General features: G+C 49.9%; 6 protein-coding genes across 6 annotated transcripts; 2 read left to right on the forward strand and 4 right to left on the reverse strand.

Annotated features, from left to right (window-relative positions):
- Positions 1–687: 687 nt before the first annotated feature.
- On the reverse strand, positions 688–1,187 carry BGZ61DRAFT_485188 (uncharacterized protein; the record flags this gene model as incomplete). The annotated part of the gene is made up of 3 exons (XM_046249681.1): positions 688–833; positions 934–1,014; positions 1,091–1,187. The coding sequence occupies 3 exons, from the start codon at positions 1,185–1,187 to the stop codon at positions 688–690; spliced, it is 324 nt and encodes a 107-aa protein (XP_046096553.1).
- Positions 1,188–1,796: 609 nt separating this feature from the next.
- On the forward strand, positions 1,797–4,955 carry BGZ61DRAFT_523066 (vacuolar ATP synthase 98 kDa subunit; the record flags this gene model as incomplete). The annotated part of the gene is made up of 5 exons (XM_046252575.1): positions 1,797–2,286; positions 2,344–2,422; positions 2,475–4,490; positions 4,549–4,728; positions 4,783–4,955. The coding sequence occupies exons 1-5, from the start codon at positions 2,158–2,160 to the stop codon at positions 4,953–4,955; spliced, it is 2,577 nt and encodes an 858-aa protein (XP_046096554.1). The 5' UTR covers positions 1,797–2,157.
- A 3,670-nt stretch (positions 4,956–8,625) lies between these two features.
- On the reverse strand, positions 8,626–10,139 carry BGZ61DRAFT_463123 (chaperonin 10-like protein; the record flags this gene model as incomplete). The annotated part of the gene is made up of 2 exons (XM_046247384.1): positions 8,626–10,019; positions 10,079–10,139. 2 exons carry the CDS (start codon positions 10,137–10,139, stop codon positions 9,019–9,021), a joined length of 1,062 nt encoding a protein of 353 aa, XP_046096555.1. The 3' UTR covers positions 8,626–9,018.
- A 1,963-nt stretch (positions 10,140–12,102) lies between these two features.
- Positions 12,103–12,252, reverse strand: BGZ61DRAFT_323295 (uncharacterized protein; the record flags this gene model as incomplete). Its single annotated transcript, XM_046238964.1, has 1 exon — positions 12,103–12,252. A coding segment is annotated over one exon (150 nt), but the record flags the coding sequence as incomplete, so codon positions are not given.
- Positions 12,253–13,544: 1,292 nt separating this feature from the next.
- BGZ61DRAFT_499385 (F-box domain protein) lies at positions 13,545–14,900 on the reverse strand (the record flags this gene model as incomplete). Its single annotated transcript, XM_046251394.1, has 1 exon — positions 13,545–14,900. One exon carries the CDS (start codon positions 14,898–14,900, stop codon positions 13,545–13,547), a length of 1,356 nt encoding a protein of 451 aa, XP_046096557.1.
- A 943-nt stretch (positions 14,901–15,843) lies between these two features.
- Positions 15,844–16,636, forward strand: BGZ61DRAFT_562913 (V-type ATPase 116kDa subunit family-domain-containing protein; the record flags this gene model as incomplete). The annotated part of the gene is made up of 3 exons (XM_046255866.1): positions 15,844–15,972; positions 16,030–16,108; positions 16,161–16,636. 3 exons carry the CDS (start codon positions 15,844–15,846, stop codon positions 16,421–16,423), a joined length of 471 nt encoding a protein of 156 aa, XP_046096558.1. The 3' UTR covers positions 16,424–16,636.
- Between the last annotated feature and the right edge of the window lie 1,660 nt (positions 16,637–18,296).

The raw sequence follows: 18,296 nt of genomic DNA on the forward strand, positions 1-18,296 counted from the left end.
TCTGGCTGATTGCCAAGAAGCATGTACTGTTTGAGAGACGATGAAGTGTGTGTTATCAGTGGCGAACCTCAAGCCGACGAGTTAAGAGATACCAACCCTGCCACTACAGATAGGCAGGGTATCAGGTAACTTCTATCCAATACCTGTAGGGTAGGTTGGGCTGGGATGGCATCGTCCTGAGCGAAGCCGTTGAGATGCCAATCACGCTAATCTCTTTGAGAATCACAGTCAAACTAGTGAGATTATAACCACTGGCTTGATTAGAGCTTCTGTTTGGTATCGATTCCATCATAGTCTGAGATATAATGGCAGATTGTTGTGTCCGGTCGAGTAATGTGTATCGTACCAATCATGGCCACCAGTTCCTGCGTCAACGTGGTTCGATTACGTGACTACGTCCCATCCCAAAGCGCAGATTAAGTCAATTACAGTCCGCCTGAAAGGCTATCTATCGTTCTTATTGAATACAGGAGCCCACAGGAGGCAGCCTGAGAGGCACGGGGAGGGCCCGGCCGTAAGTGGGGCTATTATGTTCAGACTAATAGTGTAAACTACAGTTTGCACTGTAGTTTAGTTTCGACTTTGACGGATGGACCAATAGTTCAGTTTGCGTATCTCAGGCAAACTGGCAGTTTAGTGTAGCTAAGTCAAACGGACTGGTAGTTTAGTGTGACTAAGGCAAACGCACTAAATGAGCAGTTTGAGGCTTTCACACGCACTGGTTGCACTATTAGGAGCCCTGGTTGTGGGTGGGAACGTGTGCGCCGAACTAGACAACCGCGGTCCGAACGAACCGAGGGGATCTGGAGAAGGAGAACTTAGTATCACAAACTCTGGAAAAGGAGTGTTCTGTATTATTGTTTGCTCCCGTATTCCCTTTCATTGCTCGGGACTGTAGACAATCGTACGACAGCTGCATGGGAGGGATCGTACCGCCAGAAGTTCCAGGGAATGATCCTTGTGTGGTGCCAAAAGATGATGGCGTGCTGGAACCGGAAAACCAACTACTAGGACCTAAGATAAGTCAGTCGGTGAAGAATCAGCGTCGCTGCTCTATAGGAGCGGAGAGCAAGCTCGCGGGGCATCGTACGGTTAGAGTTGCGGATGTTCGATCCGAATGCGCCAAAGCCGGGCGGTTGCGGTTGCGGTTGCGGTTGCCCGAACGGGTTCTTACCAAGATCGGACATTGTGAAAAGTGGATTGCGTCACCCCCTGTAGGGAGTGATTTTCAGAACATATATTCGAACCAGTTGCGAGATGGACAGGAGCCATGCTCCTATAACCATGACGCGGAAGTACCTGACAACATACTGAAATTTACCGTCGTAGCCCTCACGATGATTGAGAACACACAGTATAACAAGCACGTGAATACGTACCGATATAGATCTACCTCACAAAAGCGCACTCCATGCTCACATGATGTGAGACGAAGTGGAGCATCTCGTGGACATGTGACCGCAAAATGATCTGACGCCCACAGAGAGCGCAAAAGAAGCTCTTGCGACTCTCGAGAAATGCAGTCATGATATGATATCCACAGTCCATGTTGCGCCATCACATCACATTGACATCTTCCTGGCCCCAGATTGGACCTTTGAAAAACCCTCCCCCTCAAACCGACACCAAAAACGTTGTGGGGGAGCTAGGAAGGTGACAAACCGCAAGCCCGACAGAACACATCACATAACTGGCAGATACATCTAGTGGCGTGATTTATGTTGTACAGAGTGGAACCAGATAAGGGTGAGCCGAACCTTTATCTAGTTGTCGTACATCTACATTCAACTCGTACTGAGTTTCCTTATCATGTGTCCACGCACAGTGACATATCGCAATAGCGCATGACAAAGAGGAGACAAATATTGACGTCAAGGGCGTTTGACACTGTCAGTGCTACGCCTTACCCTCTAGCCTCTGACGAGAGAAGGGTGATGGTCCACTTGGTGGCGAAGGACAGTGGCAAGCCCCCATAGCAGCAGACAAAGCGCGGCCAAAACCAACATGTGCTTAAAAAGGGTTTTGATTGATTTTGATTTGATTGATCGATTGATCGATCGATCAATCGAAACGTAACGACAACAGTCTTCCCTTTCTTTGTTGACGAGCTACACCACAACCTCGAGTCGGGTCTTGGTACCCCCCGGCTGCAGCAGCATGGCTCCGCGACAGGACACCTCATTCCGCTCGGCGGACATGAGCTTGGTGCAGCTTTACGTCTCCAACGAAATCGATCGGGAGGTTGTTACTGCCCTAGGCGAGCTTGGATTGTGTCAGTTCCTCGACGTAAGCCTCCATGCCCACGCCATCTCCTCCATGCAGGTTGCTCATGTGTTATTTCAGCTTAATGAGAATGTCAGCTCCTTTCAGCGAACTTTCACCCAGGAGATCCGACGCCTTCACAATGTCGAGCGACAGCTGCGTACGTCATTGCAACTCTTGGAGAGCATTCAGCCTAATGGAACGGGACGCAGGATACTTCCATGCGCAGATGGGAAAGGCCAGAATCACACTTCGAAAACTTGATCTTGATGCTGAGATGCTTGCGTCGCCCTCTACCTTGCAAATTGTTGAAGTCGCCGAGCGAAGCCAGAAGCTTGAGCAGCGCGTCTCCGCACTGAACGACAGCTACGAGACCCTCAAGAAGGGTGAGCGCGACCTCACTGAATGGCGCTGGGTGCTGAGGGAGGCTGGCAGCATCTTTGATCGCGCTTCCGGCAACCTGGAGGAGATTCGAGTCTCTACACATAACGATGACGTGCAGTTGCTCTCCGACGTTGAGCAGTATAACGCTGCACCTGACGTCGAGAGAGCACTTTCGGGCATGAGAATTGACTTCGTCGCTGGCGTCATCTCCAGGGATCGTGCTGCTACTTTTGAGCGTATCCTCTGGCGAACTCTTCGTGGCAACCTGTACATGAAACAGTCAGAAATTCCGGAGCCGTTGACTGACCCCACGAACAACGAGGCTGTCAAGAAGAATGTCTTTCTCATCTTCGCTCATGGCAAAGAGATTGTCTCAAAGATCCGGAAAATCGCTGAATCCATGGGAGCTGGGGTATACAATGTCGACGAGAACAGCGACCTTCGACGCGACCAGATTCAAGTGGTGAACAAGCGTCTCGAGGACGTCCAGAGCGTCCTTCGCAACACCCAGGCTACTCTTGAGGCAGAGCTCAACCGAATTTCGCAGTCTCTGTCTGCCTGGATGGTGCTCATTGCAAAGGAGAAGGCTGTGTACACCACCCTCAACCTGTTCTTTTATGATCCTGCCCACTGGACCCCCATTGCTGAGTGTTGGTGTCCCACCAATGACTTGCCTCTCATTAGGACTACTCTCCAGGACGTCACCAACCGAACTGGCCTATCCGTTCCGTCCATCATCAACGAGATTCGAACCAACAAGAAGCCACCTACTTATCTGAAGACGAATAAATTTACCGAAGGCTTCCAGACCATTGTCAATGCGTATGGTACACCGACCTACCAGGAGGTTAACCCGGTAATGCCTGCCATTGTTACCTTTCCTTTCCTTTTTGCTGTAATGTTTGGTGACTTTGGACACGCTGTTATCATGATCTCTGCTGCGCTGGCCATGATCTATTGGGAAAAGCCTCTGAAGAAGGTTACATTCGAACTGTTCGCCATGATCTTCTACGGCCGATACATTGCGCTGGTCATGGCTGTTTTCTCTTTATTCACTGGACTCATCTACAATGACGCGTTTTCCAAGTCTATGACCCTATTTGACAGCGCTTGGACGTTCAAGAAGCCGGAGGGCTGGCAAGAACAACAGCCTGTTTCTGCTACATTAAACGACGACGGCTACCGTTACCCGTTCGGTCTAGATTGGGCATGGCATGGAACAGAGAACGATCTTCTCTTCAGCAACAGCTACAAGATGAAGATGAGTATCATCCTCGGCTGGGCTCACATGACCTACTCGCTTTGCTTCTCCTACATCAACGCGAGACATCTGAAGAAGCCCATTGATATTTGGGGTAACTTCCTTCCTAAAATGATCTTTTTCCAGGCTATCTTCGGCTATCTCGTCTTTTGCATTATCTATAAGTGGTGCGTAGACTGGCTTGGCACCGGTGCGCAGCCTCCTGGCCTTCTGAACATGTTGATCTACATGTTCCTGCAGCCTGGAACTCTTGACGAGCGCTTGTACGCTGGCCAAGAGTATGTCCAGGTCATTCTGCTTTTAATAGCTTTTGTCCAGGTCCCGATTCTACTCTTCCTCAAGCCCTTCTTTCTTCGTTGGGAACATCACCGTGCCCGCGCTAAGGGTTACCGCGGCATTGGCGAAACCTCCCATGTTAGCATCCTGGACGGTGACGATGAGAGCGAGGATTTGGTCAATGGACACGGCGATATCTTTGACGATGATGAGGAGGGTGTTGCAATGATTGCCCAGAACATTGGCGAAGACCACGAGGAGTTTGAGTTTGGCGAGGTCATGATTTACCAAGTCATCCACACTATTGGTAAGCTGCCACTTTATCTGCAATCGAGGGGACGTTGAATCCTAGCCTGTGCCTACAGAGTTTTTCTTGAACTGCGTTTCCCACACTGCTTCATATTTACGTCTCTGGGCCTTGTCGCTGGCCCATCAGCAACTGAGTGTGGTGCTTTGGAATATGACTCTTGGCCGTGCTGTGAAGATGGGAGGCGTTGTCGGCGTTATTATGATTGTCGTCTGTTTCTATTTGTGGTTCTTCCTCAGTAAGCTCAGCCTTTAATTTCACTGCCACAAGATGGGCACTGACAAGTTTATAGCGATTGTCATCTTGGTGTGCATGGAGGGTACCAGTGCCATGTTGCACTCGCTCAGATTGGCGTGGGTTGAGTCCTTCTCCAAGTTCGCAGAGTTTGCGGGCTGGCCGTTCACACCATTCTCGTTCAAAACTTTGTTAGAGGAGTCGGAAGAGTTGAAAGACTACTTGGAATGATGTAGTAGATTCACGAGGGGCAATATTTCCCATATTTATTTCTGTAGATTTAGCCCCGTTGTACGATAAGCGTAATGAGCGCGACAGATCATTACCCGTGTAACGGGCTAGGCCCTGCTGGACAAGGCAGTGCCTTGTCCTCTTGCTGGACTGAGCACTGTTGCTCCGGTGACGACTTAGTCTATTTTGTTGAAGGATTTTCTGTCCTTTTCTCTTTCTTTCTTTCTTCCTTCCTCAACTCGAATGTAAAACGCATGAGGACTATATAGCTGTAATTTACACTATTAGAACCCTTCACAACCCGGAGGAGTGGCAGAAGCAGAGGTACGCCAAGATTGTCTTTAGAGGGCTGCCGTAACGGTAGCAACGACCATATTGACACCCTGGCTGAGCGACTCATACGAGTATCCTAAAGCAAAGGAGAATAGAGAGGCAAGGAAAGAAGAAAGCGTAAAGAGATGCCCGTTAGTTCTCGAGTTGGTGTGGATCCCGATCTAGAGTCAATGATGAACCCAAGCCGCCAGGATATAATTTTGAGAGGCTGCCCGGTTCCACCGGGTATGACACAGTTGGTGATACTAATACCACTACTTTATAAGGTAGAACAATTAGCCAAACCAGATTGTAGCCAGTACGGTCAATTCAATACTATCTCTGTGGTCCCAACTGTCCATATTGCAATGATCCAAATGTCGACCAAGGTTCGCAATGAGCCAAGCAAGCCGCCCTAGATGACCGGCTTGGCTTGATTGCGAGATTCTGAGGAAAGCTTGGCTTGCAAAGTCCACGGCTTGGCTTGGCTTGCGAAGCTTGGCAAGCCTTTTGTGTGGACAAGGCCTCAGGCTTCTCAGGAGGTGCCAGAAACGTCCATTTCTCTTCACTCTTGCCCCATTTGAAGTAGGTCATCTAGCTGACAAAGCCCTAATGTCCCCCAGTCGAACGCGCCTAGCCTGGCCCAGTTCTTCAGGCATTGACAACACCTGATTGTTGTGTGGTGTTGGCGGTGCCTTTGCGAAGAAACTTGAAGCTTTGCAAGGCTGAAGCACCTCTCACATTCTGAGGACATGGCTGGAATTGACAAGAAGTCCATTGCCATTCGATAGAGCCTCGGAAACCTTGTCTTCCTCTCAATCCACCAGCTAAACAGACGGCTAGACTCTCCTTCGCTGTCTTCGTCGAAGGGCTGCGGGGGATCAGAAAGGTAGTCCTCGATTTCGTTTGTTGGTCGAGGTTGAAGCTGTTCATAATAATTAGGCTTATATAACCAAGGAGCTTTAGCCTTCTTGACTTGGCTCCTTTCTGGACGATCCTGAATCCCTGCCACTGCTTTCTCAGGATAGAGCTCATTAAATAGAGCCCTGAAGTCTGCCAGAATTCCCTCTTTGCGGTCTGGGCAGTTCATCTCGATCCAACGAGCTTTGTGCTCTGGGTGCAATATCATGGCAGCCCAATAGACCCCAGTCTCTTCCATCAACCGCCTATACTTTTCGAGTTTCTTAGAGGCGTATTCAAGGGAGTATTGGATATACTTCAGGCTTGGATCGGTTAGCTCAAGCTCCTGAGGGGATCTTGTTGCCTCGGGAGTGCTTTGACGCCAATTGGCCTGTCGTTGAGAAGGCAAGTCCACTTCATAATCTTGAAGATAGGTAGGCGGCCCAACATTGCGTTGGGAGCGTCTGGGCATTTCGGACTCGTCTCCTTCAACCACAATACAAGACTGAGCTGAATCTGTGGGTTCAAAGGAAGGCTCTTCCAGAGAGACCTCAGGGATAGGGAAAGGGACGCCAACAAGCCGTTCGCTATAGCGCAATTGCATTTCCTTGAGGTGGTCTTGCAAGCAGTGGGTCGTGGAAATAACCTCTGCGAACCTTGCCTCCCTACCTTCGAAGTGTTTGGTGTAGTCCAGATAGGGCTTCAGAATTTCGAGGATTTCAGAGAGGACAGCCCAGTCCTCACTAGTGAGGATATCTTCTTCAGGGATTCGTTTATCAGCCTTCTCATCACCTCTGCTGATCATACAGAAGGTGGAAATGATGTCGCGAAGCTTGACAGCGCGAAGGATCATGAGGAATATCGAATTCCACCGGGTATCGTTATCCGCCATCACCATCAAGCCCACTACGTCCTTCTCGATTAGCCAAAGCCCCAGCTCTCTCAATATTTCGGAACTGATACGGCCACTGGTAATCCTTAGGAAGGTGTCCCTCCGTTGAGAAGACCTGCGGATGAAGTGGACAGTGTTATGGAGCTTGCCAACTGGCCCATACTTCCTCCACTCCTTGATGAGCCTGATCTCAGTTTCCACGTCAAGATTGTCCTTGTTGTAGGCTGCGTCGAACATGTCGGAAGATTCCCCCTCAAGAAACGCCTTCGCAGAGAGGTTGAGGATGTGGCCGAAGCAGCGGATTCGAACTTGCTTTTTGAAGCGGTCTTGTTGTTGATCTGTTAACTGGGGCTTCAGGGACTTGACAATGGCCCTGACGGCAGTATCGCAGGAGTCTGCGTTATCAGAAGTCAAGAAACCCAGACTTTTGGTGATGTCATAGTCCTTGAAGATTTGGAGCATGACCCGGGCCAGATTCTCACCACCGTGGCTGCCCTCAACTCGCTCCAACGATAACAGACGTACCTGGAGCTTCCCAAACGCGTCAACAAAGTGCGCCATAATGGAAAGCAAAGCCTGGATGTTTGGGGACGTCCAGAGGTCGAAGGTGACGTGGATCTTGCTCCTGGCAGCCTGGATCTCCTTTTTCAGAATTGTCTTGCGAATCTCGTACTCCGTGATGATCCAAGTCTTAATGGTATTAGAGCTCTGAGGGAGACATTGAGTAACAAAGTCCTTGTTGAGAAGCAGAAGCAGTTGGCGGAAAAGGGGGTGCTCAATGCCGTAGAAAGGGATATCTGCGTCAACTATCCAACCTAGTAGAAGATGCTTGAAGGTATCGGCTGCCGTACGAAGGATAGGAGGTTTAGAAGGCTTCGCGCGGCTCTTTGAGAAGTCCAGAGTTGCCTGTCTCTTTGCCGGGGAGGGAGATTCCTCAGAGTCCTCCCCATCTGGAAATATACGGTGGTGAGCCTTCAGATGCCTTCCCGCAGCGCTGGTGGCATCTCCTTCGAAGAGGCGGGTTATTCCAGCTGAATCGCAGTGCCCGCAGACGAAGACATCAATTTGTTGGCCATCTGGAAGGACTCTGATGAGCTGGGTGCCATGCCCTTGGATCCAAGAGCTTCTGCCTCGCTTCCTGTGTAGCCATTCCTCCAGAACATAGTCATGGGTCTTTTGCCGGAAGGTCAATCGTAGCTTAGGGAGGTCTTCGATCGATTTGGCTGCCTTGATATCATCCGAGTTGAGGCGCGCCCTCTGGTCTGCTAGGGAGCCGGCAATGGAACCAGCACGTCTCAGGATCGAAAAGGCATCGTGGCTCGAACCGGATTCGTTCGAAATTTCGGGGGTAGGTGAGGATAGGGCTGAAGAAAGTGTAGACATGGTTTCTTCAGAAAAGCCGAGCAATTGGTGGTGTTGTTGCTGAGTGACGAAGTAGCCAGGTTGTTCAGTTTGGAATTTGGTACCATGGAGTGGAATTTATTTCGTCCGGGGGGGGGAGGGCCAAGGGCCAATACGCTAAGCTATTTCCAGGTTCGGACGATTGGTCTTGATCACCCTAGAGCCCCGAAAGTTTCTGACTAAATGGTCCAACCTCGTTTTAACATTGAGTGACTGGCCTGCTTGAAGGCTAAAATTCAGTTTGGTGGGTTGGAAGGCAGATGAGAAAAACTTGGAAGAATTGCAGGAAATTTGTGGCTGACAAAGGACCAAGGTCAGTAGGAACACCAGAAAACCACTATAATAGGGGTATCACGAGACTTCAACCCCTGCAAAGAACCCTATATGCGGGGAAAACCAGGCCTCAGAAAAAGCTCATGAGCCTCGCAAGCCGGGGTCGAGGAAGGCTTGCTTGGCTTGGCAACTATTTTGTTAGGCTTGGCTTGCGAAGCTTGCTTGGCTTGCAAGCTTGAGCTTGGTTGGCTTGGCTCATTGCGAACCTTGATGTCGACTCCAATTTCACTTGCTTGTATCAACCACGTACCGGCCCACAACCTCGTCCTTTAGCATCATGTCATACACGTCCTGGAGCTTGCTCAGACCTACAAGCTTGTGCGGCGCTTTAATCAGTCCAAGTCGGAAGAATTCAATAGCCTCGGCCGCGTCCTGGCGGTTCCCCACGTAACTGCCTCTGATGTTGACCATGCGGACGACAGTGTCGAAGATCGGCGCTTTGAGGTACCCATGACCTGGCATGCCAATACAAACGACACTGCCGTGCGAACGAACATACTTAGATGCATGCTGGAACGGCTCCTCGTGGGTTGCGAGTAGGATGATAGCGTGGGGTCCAAAACCGTCTGGGGTTGCGGCCTTGACATCTGCGGCAAGATCACCGGACTTTTCGAAATCGATGAATGTCGCTGCGCCCAAATCTTTACAGATTTGGGATTTGTCACTCCCAGTATCGACGGCGATGCTGTGGATACCCATGGCCTTGGCGTACTGCAGAGCGAAGCATCCGAGGCCACCGCCTGCACCAACTATAGCGATGTATTGCCCAGGGCGGACACCGGACTCCTTAAGCCCCTTATAGACCGTAAGACCGGCACAGAGAATCGGGGACACGTCCTCCAGGCTACACTCGGGAGGAATGTGGGCGATGTGTGCTGCCTTGGCGATAGCATATTGTTGGAAAGTTCCGTCGACAGTGTATCCGGACAAGAGAGCCTGAGGACAGAGCTGTTCGTCGCCTTGCAAGCAAAAGGAGCAGTTTAGGCAAGAGCCATTCAACCACTTGATGCCAGCGTGGTCACCAATCTCTATGTTCGTGACAAGGTCACCCTTCGCGACCACGACACCGGCGCCTTCGTGGCCACCGACTAGAGGTATCTTCCTCTTCAGCGGCCAATCGCCCATCATAGCGTGCAAATCGGTGTGGCAGACGCCCGAGTACTTCACATTAACCAAGACCTCATCAGGGCCTGGCATTTGCACGGGCATTTTTTTATAAATTACCACTATCGATCGATATTAGCAACTAGCGTAGCGAGTCGAAAATAGAAAGTAGAATACATACGCCCACCGGACCTTTCGACTACCTGTGCCCATTGTTCCATTGGGATATCAAAAGAAGCCATAGTTGGTGGTATAACTTAAGAGGTAATATCTGGCTTGAAAAGGCTCAGGACCCATGCACCAGTGAGCAGAAAAGTTGGAAGAGGATTTGCTACATTTAATAAAGGTTTGAAATACAACAAACAGAGCCCGCATAGCTGACCATCAATGTTTCACGGATGTGTGCAGGATGCATGAATATGCAGGCAGTCATACGATTGATGACCAGCCACGAATTCAAAATTAAATTGGCTTTAGCATGTGATCTTAAATTTGAGTTTAGCCACAAAAGGCAATGCGGGCAGTCATAGGAAAGACATCATCTGTATGCTCGATTACAACGCCAGTAGCAGAGACTACACGCAAGGTCCCTGGCGCAAAATGCGTGGGATCGATACTAATGGTCGCAAATTTCGTGGGACAAGGTTTGTGATCACTCGGTATCGAAGACCCCGTACACCTTACGCTTATCATCGCTTAGCTCCGAGGTATATAGACCCCACTGGTAATATAGCAGCATACACAGAGGACAGGTATAATGACGCCTCAGATACCATGATGCAATACACTCCGCATCGCCTCCAAGCATATAACACTGTATATGGTAACGGGAGCGGTTAGTTTGAGATGAGGAATTAATCCTCTCATTTGGAGATTGAGTTGCGTACCAGGTGACAAACGAGTCTGGCCAAGCCAAATGTTCTCCTGTGTCTTCAAGTTTCATCCATTTTCATTTGCTTATACGTTCTCGGCGGAGCTACTGAGTCTAGCCGCTGCAGATCGCTAGTCTCGGAGTTTGTGCTGCTTGACGACTGTGTATCCTCAGGATCCTCTGGGCTCGCCAGCTGGTTGCTTCTGGCGATCAGATAATTATATCTTTCCCATCGTTAGCTCTAGATACACAGGGACCCCTTACTCGTTAGTTGGGGACTACATATGCGTACAGAATAAGAATGAAACAAACGAAAAAATAATCCCGATCAAGATTAGTGTGCCGAGCCATTGGAGCCATCCCTCTATTGGCTGCGTTGGCGTTTGGTCGTTGGGGCCAGTTGGGGAATTATTCGATATCGTCATGATTACTTGGCGATTAATCAATAATATCACCTGTTCTAGCTTCGGCGAAATGCACAAAGCCCGTGGAGTCTAGATTTATGTGCTTTACGGCTTGGTGTATACAGTATGTCAGGTGCAAGTGGTCTGACCTTTTTGGCTGACGTTCCGGCATCACGTCTGGGACGTGCCATAGACTCGGCTTTGCCTGACCTGATCTAGAAAGTTTATATCGATTGCCACTAGTACGTGGGTAGATGGTATCATCATGTCACCCGGCCGATCTGAAGCGCACGGCGGAGGTTTTGTGAGAGTTTGGTAGCGCCAATTATCGCGCCACTTCGTAATAGAGAGAGGAATCATGCTGGATCGTTACACCGCCCGCAGGAAGCCCCGTCAGTCACAAGCCGGACATGCGCATCTCTGGACATACGGATGCCTGAGGTGTAAGAACCGGGGCAGGCTGCTACATGGTTGGAAGAATAGTACGTTGAGGAAGATATAGCAGACTTTTTCGCTCCACCTGGAAGATGACGGCTTCCACATAATATAGCACACTAGAAGCTCATCGTTCAATTACCACGTATAACATCACTGTTATTGAGAATCGCCATGGTATTGCCAGGATGATCGAATTACGGAGATGGAACATCTAGGCAATAAGAAAGTCTGACCAATCGCCTCCCGCGACCCGAAAATGACACCTCACCACAGATCGGTCGCCAGTTCTTCCACATTTGGGTAGATCATTAACAATACTTCTTTGATAACTTGATGACTCCTTGTTAATACTCGCACTAATACCCCATAGGTGCTTGAAATTTCCAAACGTGATGATGCAGCCATGACCCTTTAAAAGATTTGAGGATAAAAGGCCTCGCTTACTCCTATCCCTCGTTACTTGCCCCCGCAGCCTACTGGCTGGGGCGTACTGGGTACCCGTAACGGGGCAGCAGGGGGGTAGTATTTGCCGCCGACCTCGACGCGCGGCTTGCAGGTGCACCTTTGGTCCTCAGGTACGCCGGTAATGACCGACGGGATATGCCTGCCGCAGCCGCCCCAAGTCCGCTTCCCTAGGCAGGTCGCTAAGGCCAGTTGCTCCTCTCCAGGCTTGGCCGCAACGAAAACGTAACTTACAGAAATCCAGGCAAGTTATTTCTATGCACATCTTCGGGAGGCTGGTGTGAGGCGATTGAGTGTCTAGGTCTTGTGAGGATTATAGAAGTTGACCCGGATGCCGACTCGAGGTGTTTTTTCCTTTTTTTTTTTTTTTTTTTTTTTTTGGCAGAGTTGATTTGTCTTGAAGGGATGATATAAGGTCGACCGGGGATGAAGAGGTTTATAAATGAGACGATCATTAAGTTGAGTACACGAGTGGTTCCATTCTAGGGCTTTGGAGGATATCAGCCGTGTACAACCTGCCCTTGTCCCTATTCGCAGGGTCTTTAGTAGCCTGAACTGCAGCATTGAGATCGTTGTACCGAGATCGTAACGTTTTGCAAAATCTAATCCTCTGGGAGTGTCAAACGATATTCCGCCCCAGCCGAGGAGGCGTCCCGACCCACTTGGGCACCATTGTTGTGTATATAACTGGGACCTTCGTCCTCTTGACTTGAGCAGTGAGTAAGGCCAAAAAATTGACTCTCAATAACCCTCACATGCATGGCATCTTCCTACTCACTTTGACAAACATTACATCTTTCAACTTGATAGGGTTAACTTACTAAAAGCGCTTATACCTGGGATTGGCGTCACGGTATATAATTGCAACCCTTTCCACGTATAAAACGAGCCATGGTGGCGGGAAGTCGCGTTGTTTGCGTTCGTTTGTTTGTTTGTGTATTTTTCGCCTGGGAGGCCGTAACGAAGCCAAATGTCCTGATGGAGCAAAAGACGTGCTGAGCTGACTAGGCACGGGGAAACCCTCATCCTCCGCTATCCGGCATTTCGTAGGCTCTAAGGCGCTCTGTGTCAAGCCTGTCGCCCTGAGTAACCAAGTTATAGCTTGTAGTCGAGTGTCGTGGCGGCCGGGAAACCCCTTCGGAAGGGATCAGAGGCCGGCGTGCGGCTTGCCTTCAAAGGGGAAAAGCCCACCGCCATTGGCGTCGTTGATTGGAAGGAGGTCGCTACTGATGCCGAAGGCATCGTCTTCCGATATCTAAGGCATCCCGGTTCTGAGGCATCGCCATTAGATCCGACAAAGGGGGGGCTAGACGTAGCAGGAAGGGACTGAAGATAGATCCAAAAATCGCCAACAGGAATTATCCATTTAGAGAAATAGAGCCCTAAGATATTCGAAGAACCTTAGCTGTAATATTCCGCAGCGTAATAAGAAGCTTCAATCACGATAAACCGGTGAAACATATCTTACACAATCATACGCCATGTTCTGTACGCTGGAACCTCCTCCATTCAGGTATCCAAGGATTCCCCATCGGCGTTAGAGGAGGGTTATAGTAAGTAATAGGATGCCTAACACTATCGCCTTCTCGCTCCAGCCTTTCGGTAGCATTTGCAGAGGGGAAACCAATCCTAGACTTTCCACCACCGACAAAGAAAATCATCTCCTCGCGGTTATGCCTCTCATATAAGGTATCAAAGTATAGCTTCGTCATATTTGCCGTCTCGCTGGTGCAGTGATCGATAATCGGCCTAAACGTTCCTGTACGTAAAATCATACTCTCCAGAGACAGCTCGCAGACTCTTGTCCGCTTAACGAAATCAAGCAAGTCCACCTCCCTAGCGGAGATCCCACGAAGTCTGCAACGCTTCAGGATGGGCAACCTATCCAGTTCGACTACGCGCTGTAGAATCTTTTCGCAGCAGAAGCGATCAATCAAGTTCGAATAACCCGTGGGAACCTGGAGGTAATGTACTTCGAAGTTCTCAAGTCGGTTACACAGCGGGAGGAGTCGAGAGAGACCGACAAAGTTACTTTCATCTCCAGCTTCTGCTTGTACCTCGGCTGCATCCTTTCTTGGGGGTTGCCCCTCGTCATGCTCATCCTCTTGTATGTCTTTGTGAAACCTGAAAACTCGAGTGGAGATGCTTATTGATAGTGACCTTAGAGATGCAAACGACTCGGCAAGACCGGAATCATTCCAGTCGATTATATTGAGTTGCTCGCAGGCCAGGCTGCATCGCTCCATATCCGGATCGTTGAAGACGTTGAGACTCTCAATTCGCAATTTGCTTGCAGCCAACGCACGTAAAGCCGTGTCGAATGTGTAGATCGTGCACTGCCACACACTCTTCCGCATGGGCGGCCAGGGTCTTGCATCGACAGGTAAAATTCTTTCTTTATCGTTACGGACGATGGCTACCCTCAGCGTGAGCGACGGAAGACTTCCATTCTTGCTGTATTTTGCAAGCCCGTTAAACGCTTGGCTAAGTAGATTTATTTCCCGCGCCCTCCTTATTTCCTCATTTCGCGAATCGTTTCGCGTCCTCGGTTTTTTTTGGTTTCTAGTTTCGTTGGCAATACCTATGAGGTATAATTCCTGGACTAGAGATCGAAGCCCCCCAGCCTGGGTACCCTGAGCGAATGTCCGTAGAGCATCGGCTGTGACGTCGACATGTTTCGACCGAAAGAACGTCTTGAAACGATAATGAGAAGATTTCACGGCCAGAGATTTGCAGCTTAGGCGAAGATTGCAAATATCGTCCAGGTCTAGCAGATTGACAATGCATTCGACAACGAGATCTGGACAGCTTTCCAGACCGAATGACATGTTGCAAATGCACGTCAAGCTAGGGTGAGTGAGATGATGGCGGTCTGGGACTTGGCCCTTGAGCTGAGCAGGTTAAGGGAAGAAAGGTCCGCACGTGATGCCAGCGGCTGTCAAGCTGGCAAAACGGCACGGCCTTAACGCTTGGCGGATATAGGTTCAAGATTAGGTTCGGGGATTGCTTCCGCCAGTGACATACATGACGAAGCTGGCAAGAAGGTTAGTATCGACCCATTGATACATCCTATCGACACATCCGTGATGACGCAACGGTGATTTAACATTGGGCACTGCACCGACTACCCTAATATACACCAATATGACCAGAATCCTCCAGCTTAGAAAAGACCCAATTCTGCGGATTTGACCCGTCGTTACAAGCACGAGATTTATCCATTTCAATGAGAATGTAAATTCAACCAGTGACCGACAATTTGAACAACATTACAACTAAAAGGACGACTCCGATGGAATTCGACGTTGGTATGGATGATTTAAATGGGGTCACTCAGAACTGCCAGATAAGGGTGAGCCGAGCCTTTATCAAGTTGTCGTACAGCTACATTCATGTACTTATACAGTACTAAGTTTCCGTATCATGTGTCCACGCACAGTGACACTTCCTTGCAATAGCGCATGTCAAGGGTCGTTTGACACTGTCAGTGCTACGCCTTACCCTCTAGCCTCTGACAAGAGAGGGTGATGGGAACACAGAGTTGCGGAAAAGTCCACTTGGTGACGAAGGAGGGTGGGACGGCACTGCGGACATAGCTGCAGACAAAGCGCGGCCAAAACCGAAATGCGCTTAAAAGGGGTTTGATTTATTTTGATTTGATTGATTGATTGATTGATCAATCAAGACGTAACGACAACGGTCTTCCCTTTTCTTGTTGACGAGCTACACCACAACCTCGAGTCGGGTCTTGGTACCCCTGGGCTGCATCGCATGGCTCCGCGACAGGACACCTCATTCCGCTCGGCGGACATGAGCTTGGTGCAGCTTTACGTCTCCAACGAAATCGATCGGGAAGTTGTTGCTGCCCTAGGCGAGCTTGGATTGTACCAGTTCCTCGACGTAAGCCTCCATGCCCACGCCATCTCCTCCCTGCAGGTTGCTCATGTGTTATTTCAGCTCAATGAGCATGTCAGCTCCTTTCAGCGAACTTTCACCCAGGAGATCCGACGCCTTCACAATGTCGAGCGACAGCCGCGTACGTCATTGCAACTCTTGGAGAGCATTCAGCCTAATGGAACAGGACGCAGGATACTTCCATGCGCCAATGGGAAAGGCTAGAATCAAACTTCGAAAACTTGATCTTGATGCTGAGAGGCTTGCGTCGCCTTCTACCTTGCAAATTGTTGAAGTCGCCGAGCGAAGCCAGAAGCTTGAGCAGCGCGTCTCCGCACTGAACGACAGTGACGAGACCCTCAGGAAGCGTGAGCGCGACCTCATTGAATGGCGCTGGGTGCTGAGAGAGGCTGGCAGCTTCTTTGATCGCTCTTCCGGCAACCTGGAGGAGATTTGAGCCTCTACACACAACGATGACGCGCCGTTGCTCTCTGACGTTGAGCAGTATAACGCTGCGCCTGATATCGAGAGTGCATTTTCCGGCATGAGAATTGACTTCGTCGCTGGCGTCATCTCCAGGGATCGTGTTGCTACCTTTGAGCGTATCCTCTGGCGAACTCTTCGTGGCAACCTGTACATGACACAGTCAGAGATTCCGGAGCCGTTGAGTCTAGAGCGGGACGGTGAGAGCCGAGAACATACGATGCCCAGAGCACCCATCCAACGCACCCATCCACACAATCACATGTACACTACAACCGGCAGACAAGTCTCCTCAGTTCTATCGTATCAGCACGTCCATCACTTCACATAGCGTCCTCACCTACGACGTAAGATGGGTATCTAGCTCTATCACAATGAATAAAGTGACGCAATTTTTAGCCAATCGTAGCCACATGCCTGCCGCAGACATTGGCCTTGTTTTTAAGCGATCGGCCGCGCTCCTACACACACAATCCCCATCATACTACATGTACATCTGTACAAGTGTGGGTAAATACACCTTAGCTTGTCCGTCGTGAGGGTGGCCTAGCAATGCAAGGTAACCGGCCGTTATCACCAACACGGCCCCCTCATGTTCCTGGGTGGCATGGAAATGCAACCCAAGCTTGTGGGTTATCACCGACATATCACCAACTAGTTTTGGTGATTCCTTCTGGCCTCCGCAGCAATGCGACTTAGTTGTCGCTTTTCAGCTCGTGAGAAATTCTATGTCACATTTTGGGATCATCGTAAGATGCCTGGAACAGCTTCCAGACCGGCTGCTAGGAATCCGGTCCGGACCGGGTCTCAGACCCCCGGCAGGTGGGTCCTCCGGTCTCAGACCTCCGGACCTCGGTCCCAGAGGCTGCCGGAGGGCGCCCTCAACTTCATCTATAAGACCGTTCCCTAGCCCTTCGTTAGATAGGAAATCAAGAGCTTTCATCATCATCATCCTGATCCTATCCACTCAGTGTGACATTCTATGTTTTTATAGGCCCGAGAGCACATCGAGTTGCTAGCCAGGAGAGGCTACCTTCGGTCTTTTGCTATCCACAAAAAGTTCAATTTGTCCCGCCACGCCCTCGGCTGCAAGAACCTGAGCTGTCGGCTGCGATGGATGATTTACAAATCGGGCAGGCGTCATGCCGTCTGTAGAACGATTTACTGATACATCGCGAATGATAGACATGCCCGCAGTGTAGATACCGGTATTTGCATTTGAAGTTTGCAGTTGATTTTGCTGATGTTGTAAGTGTCACGGGCCAGATGAGATCAACTCAAGAGGTAATGCCTCTGTATTGCAAGAATACTACGATGAAGAGGAAAGAGAGAAAGCGGGCAGGCGCGTAGACGCGTAGACGCGTATGATAGTAGTAGTAGTAGTAGTAGTAGTAGTAGTAGTAGTAGTAGTAGTAGTAGTAGTAGTAGTAGTAGATTTATTACGCCCGGGAGAACGGATCTCATAGGGCCATGGAAAACGCTATGCTATTTACATTTCTGCCACCTTCAATCCTGACCACAGAGTAAAGCCCCACTTTCTACGCGAATGATAGTCCCTGTGGCCTGCCCCGTGCGCCCTAGCTACGTATCGACCCCACCCTGGGTCCAGCACTCCGGACGTTCCCGTCACAGTAAGTGGGGTGATCAAATAAGGGGTTGATCCGTTAATGGGGTAGCTGACTTACTGCAAGAGGTCATGGAGTTGCTTTTCTGCCCTATAGATCCAGCCATCATCTGCTCGGTCGGCCCATATTTACTTAGTCTTCGTTAGCTGGAGTTAAGGGTGGAGGGCCACAGTGGCCACATAGACCTCAGTATCGTCGAGCTTCGTATAATACTCGTTCGCT

Source organism: Ilyonectria robusta, assembly GCF_021365365.1.
Source record: "Ilyonectria robusta strain PMI_751 chromosome Unknown BGZ61scaffold_34, whole genome shotgun sequence".
In the NCBI taxonomy this organism is placed as follows: domain Eukaryota; kingdom Fungi; phylum Ascomycota; class Sordariomycetes; order Hypocreales; family Nectriaceae; genus Ilyonectria; species Ilyonectria robusta.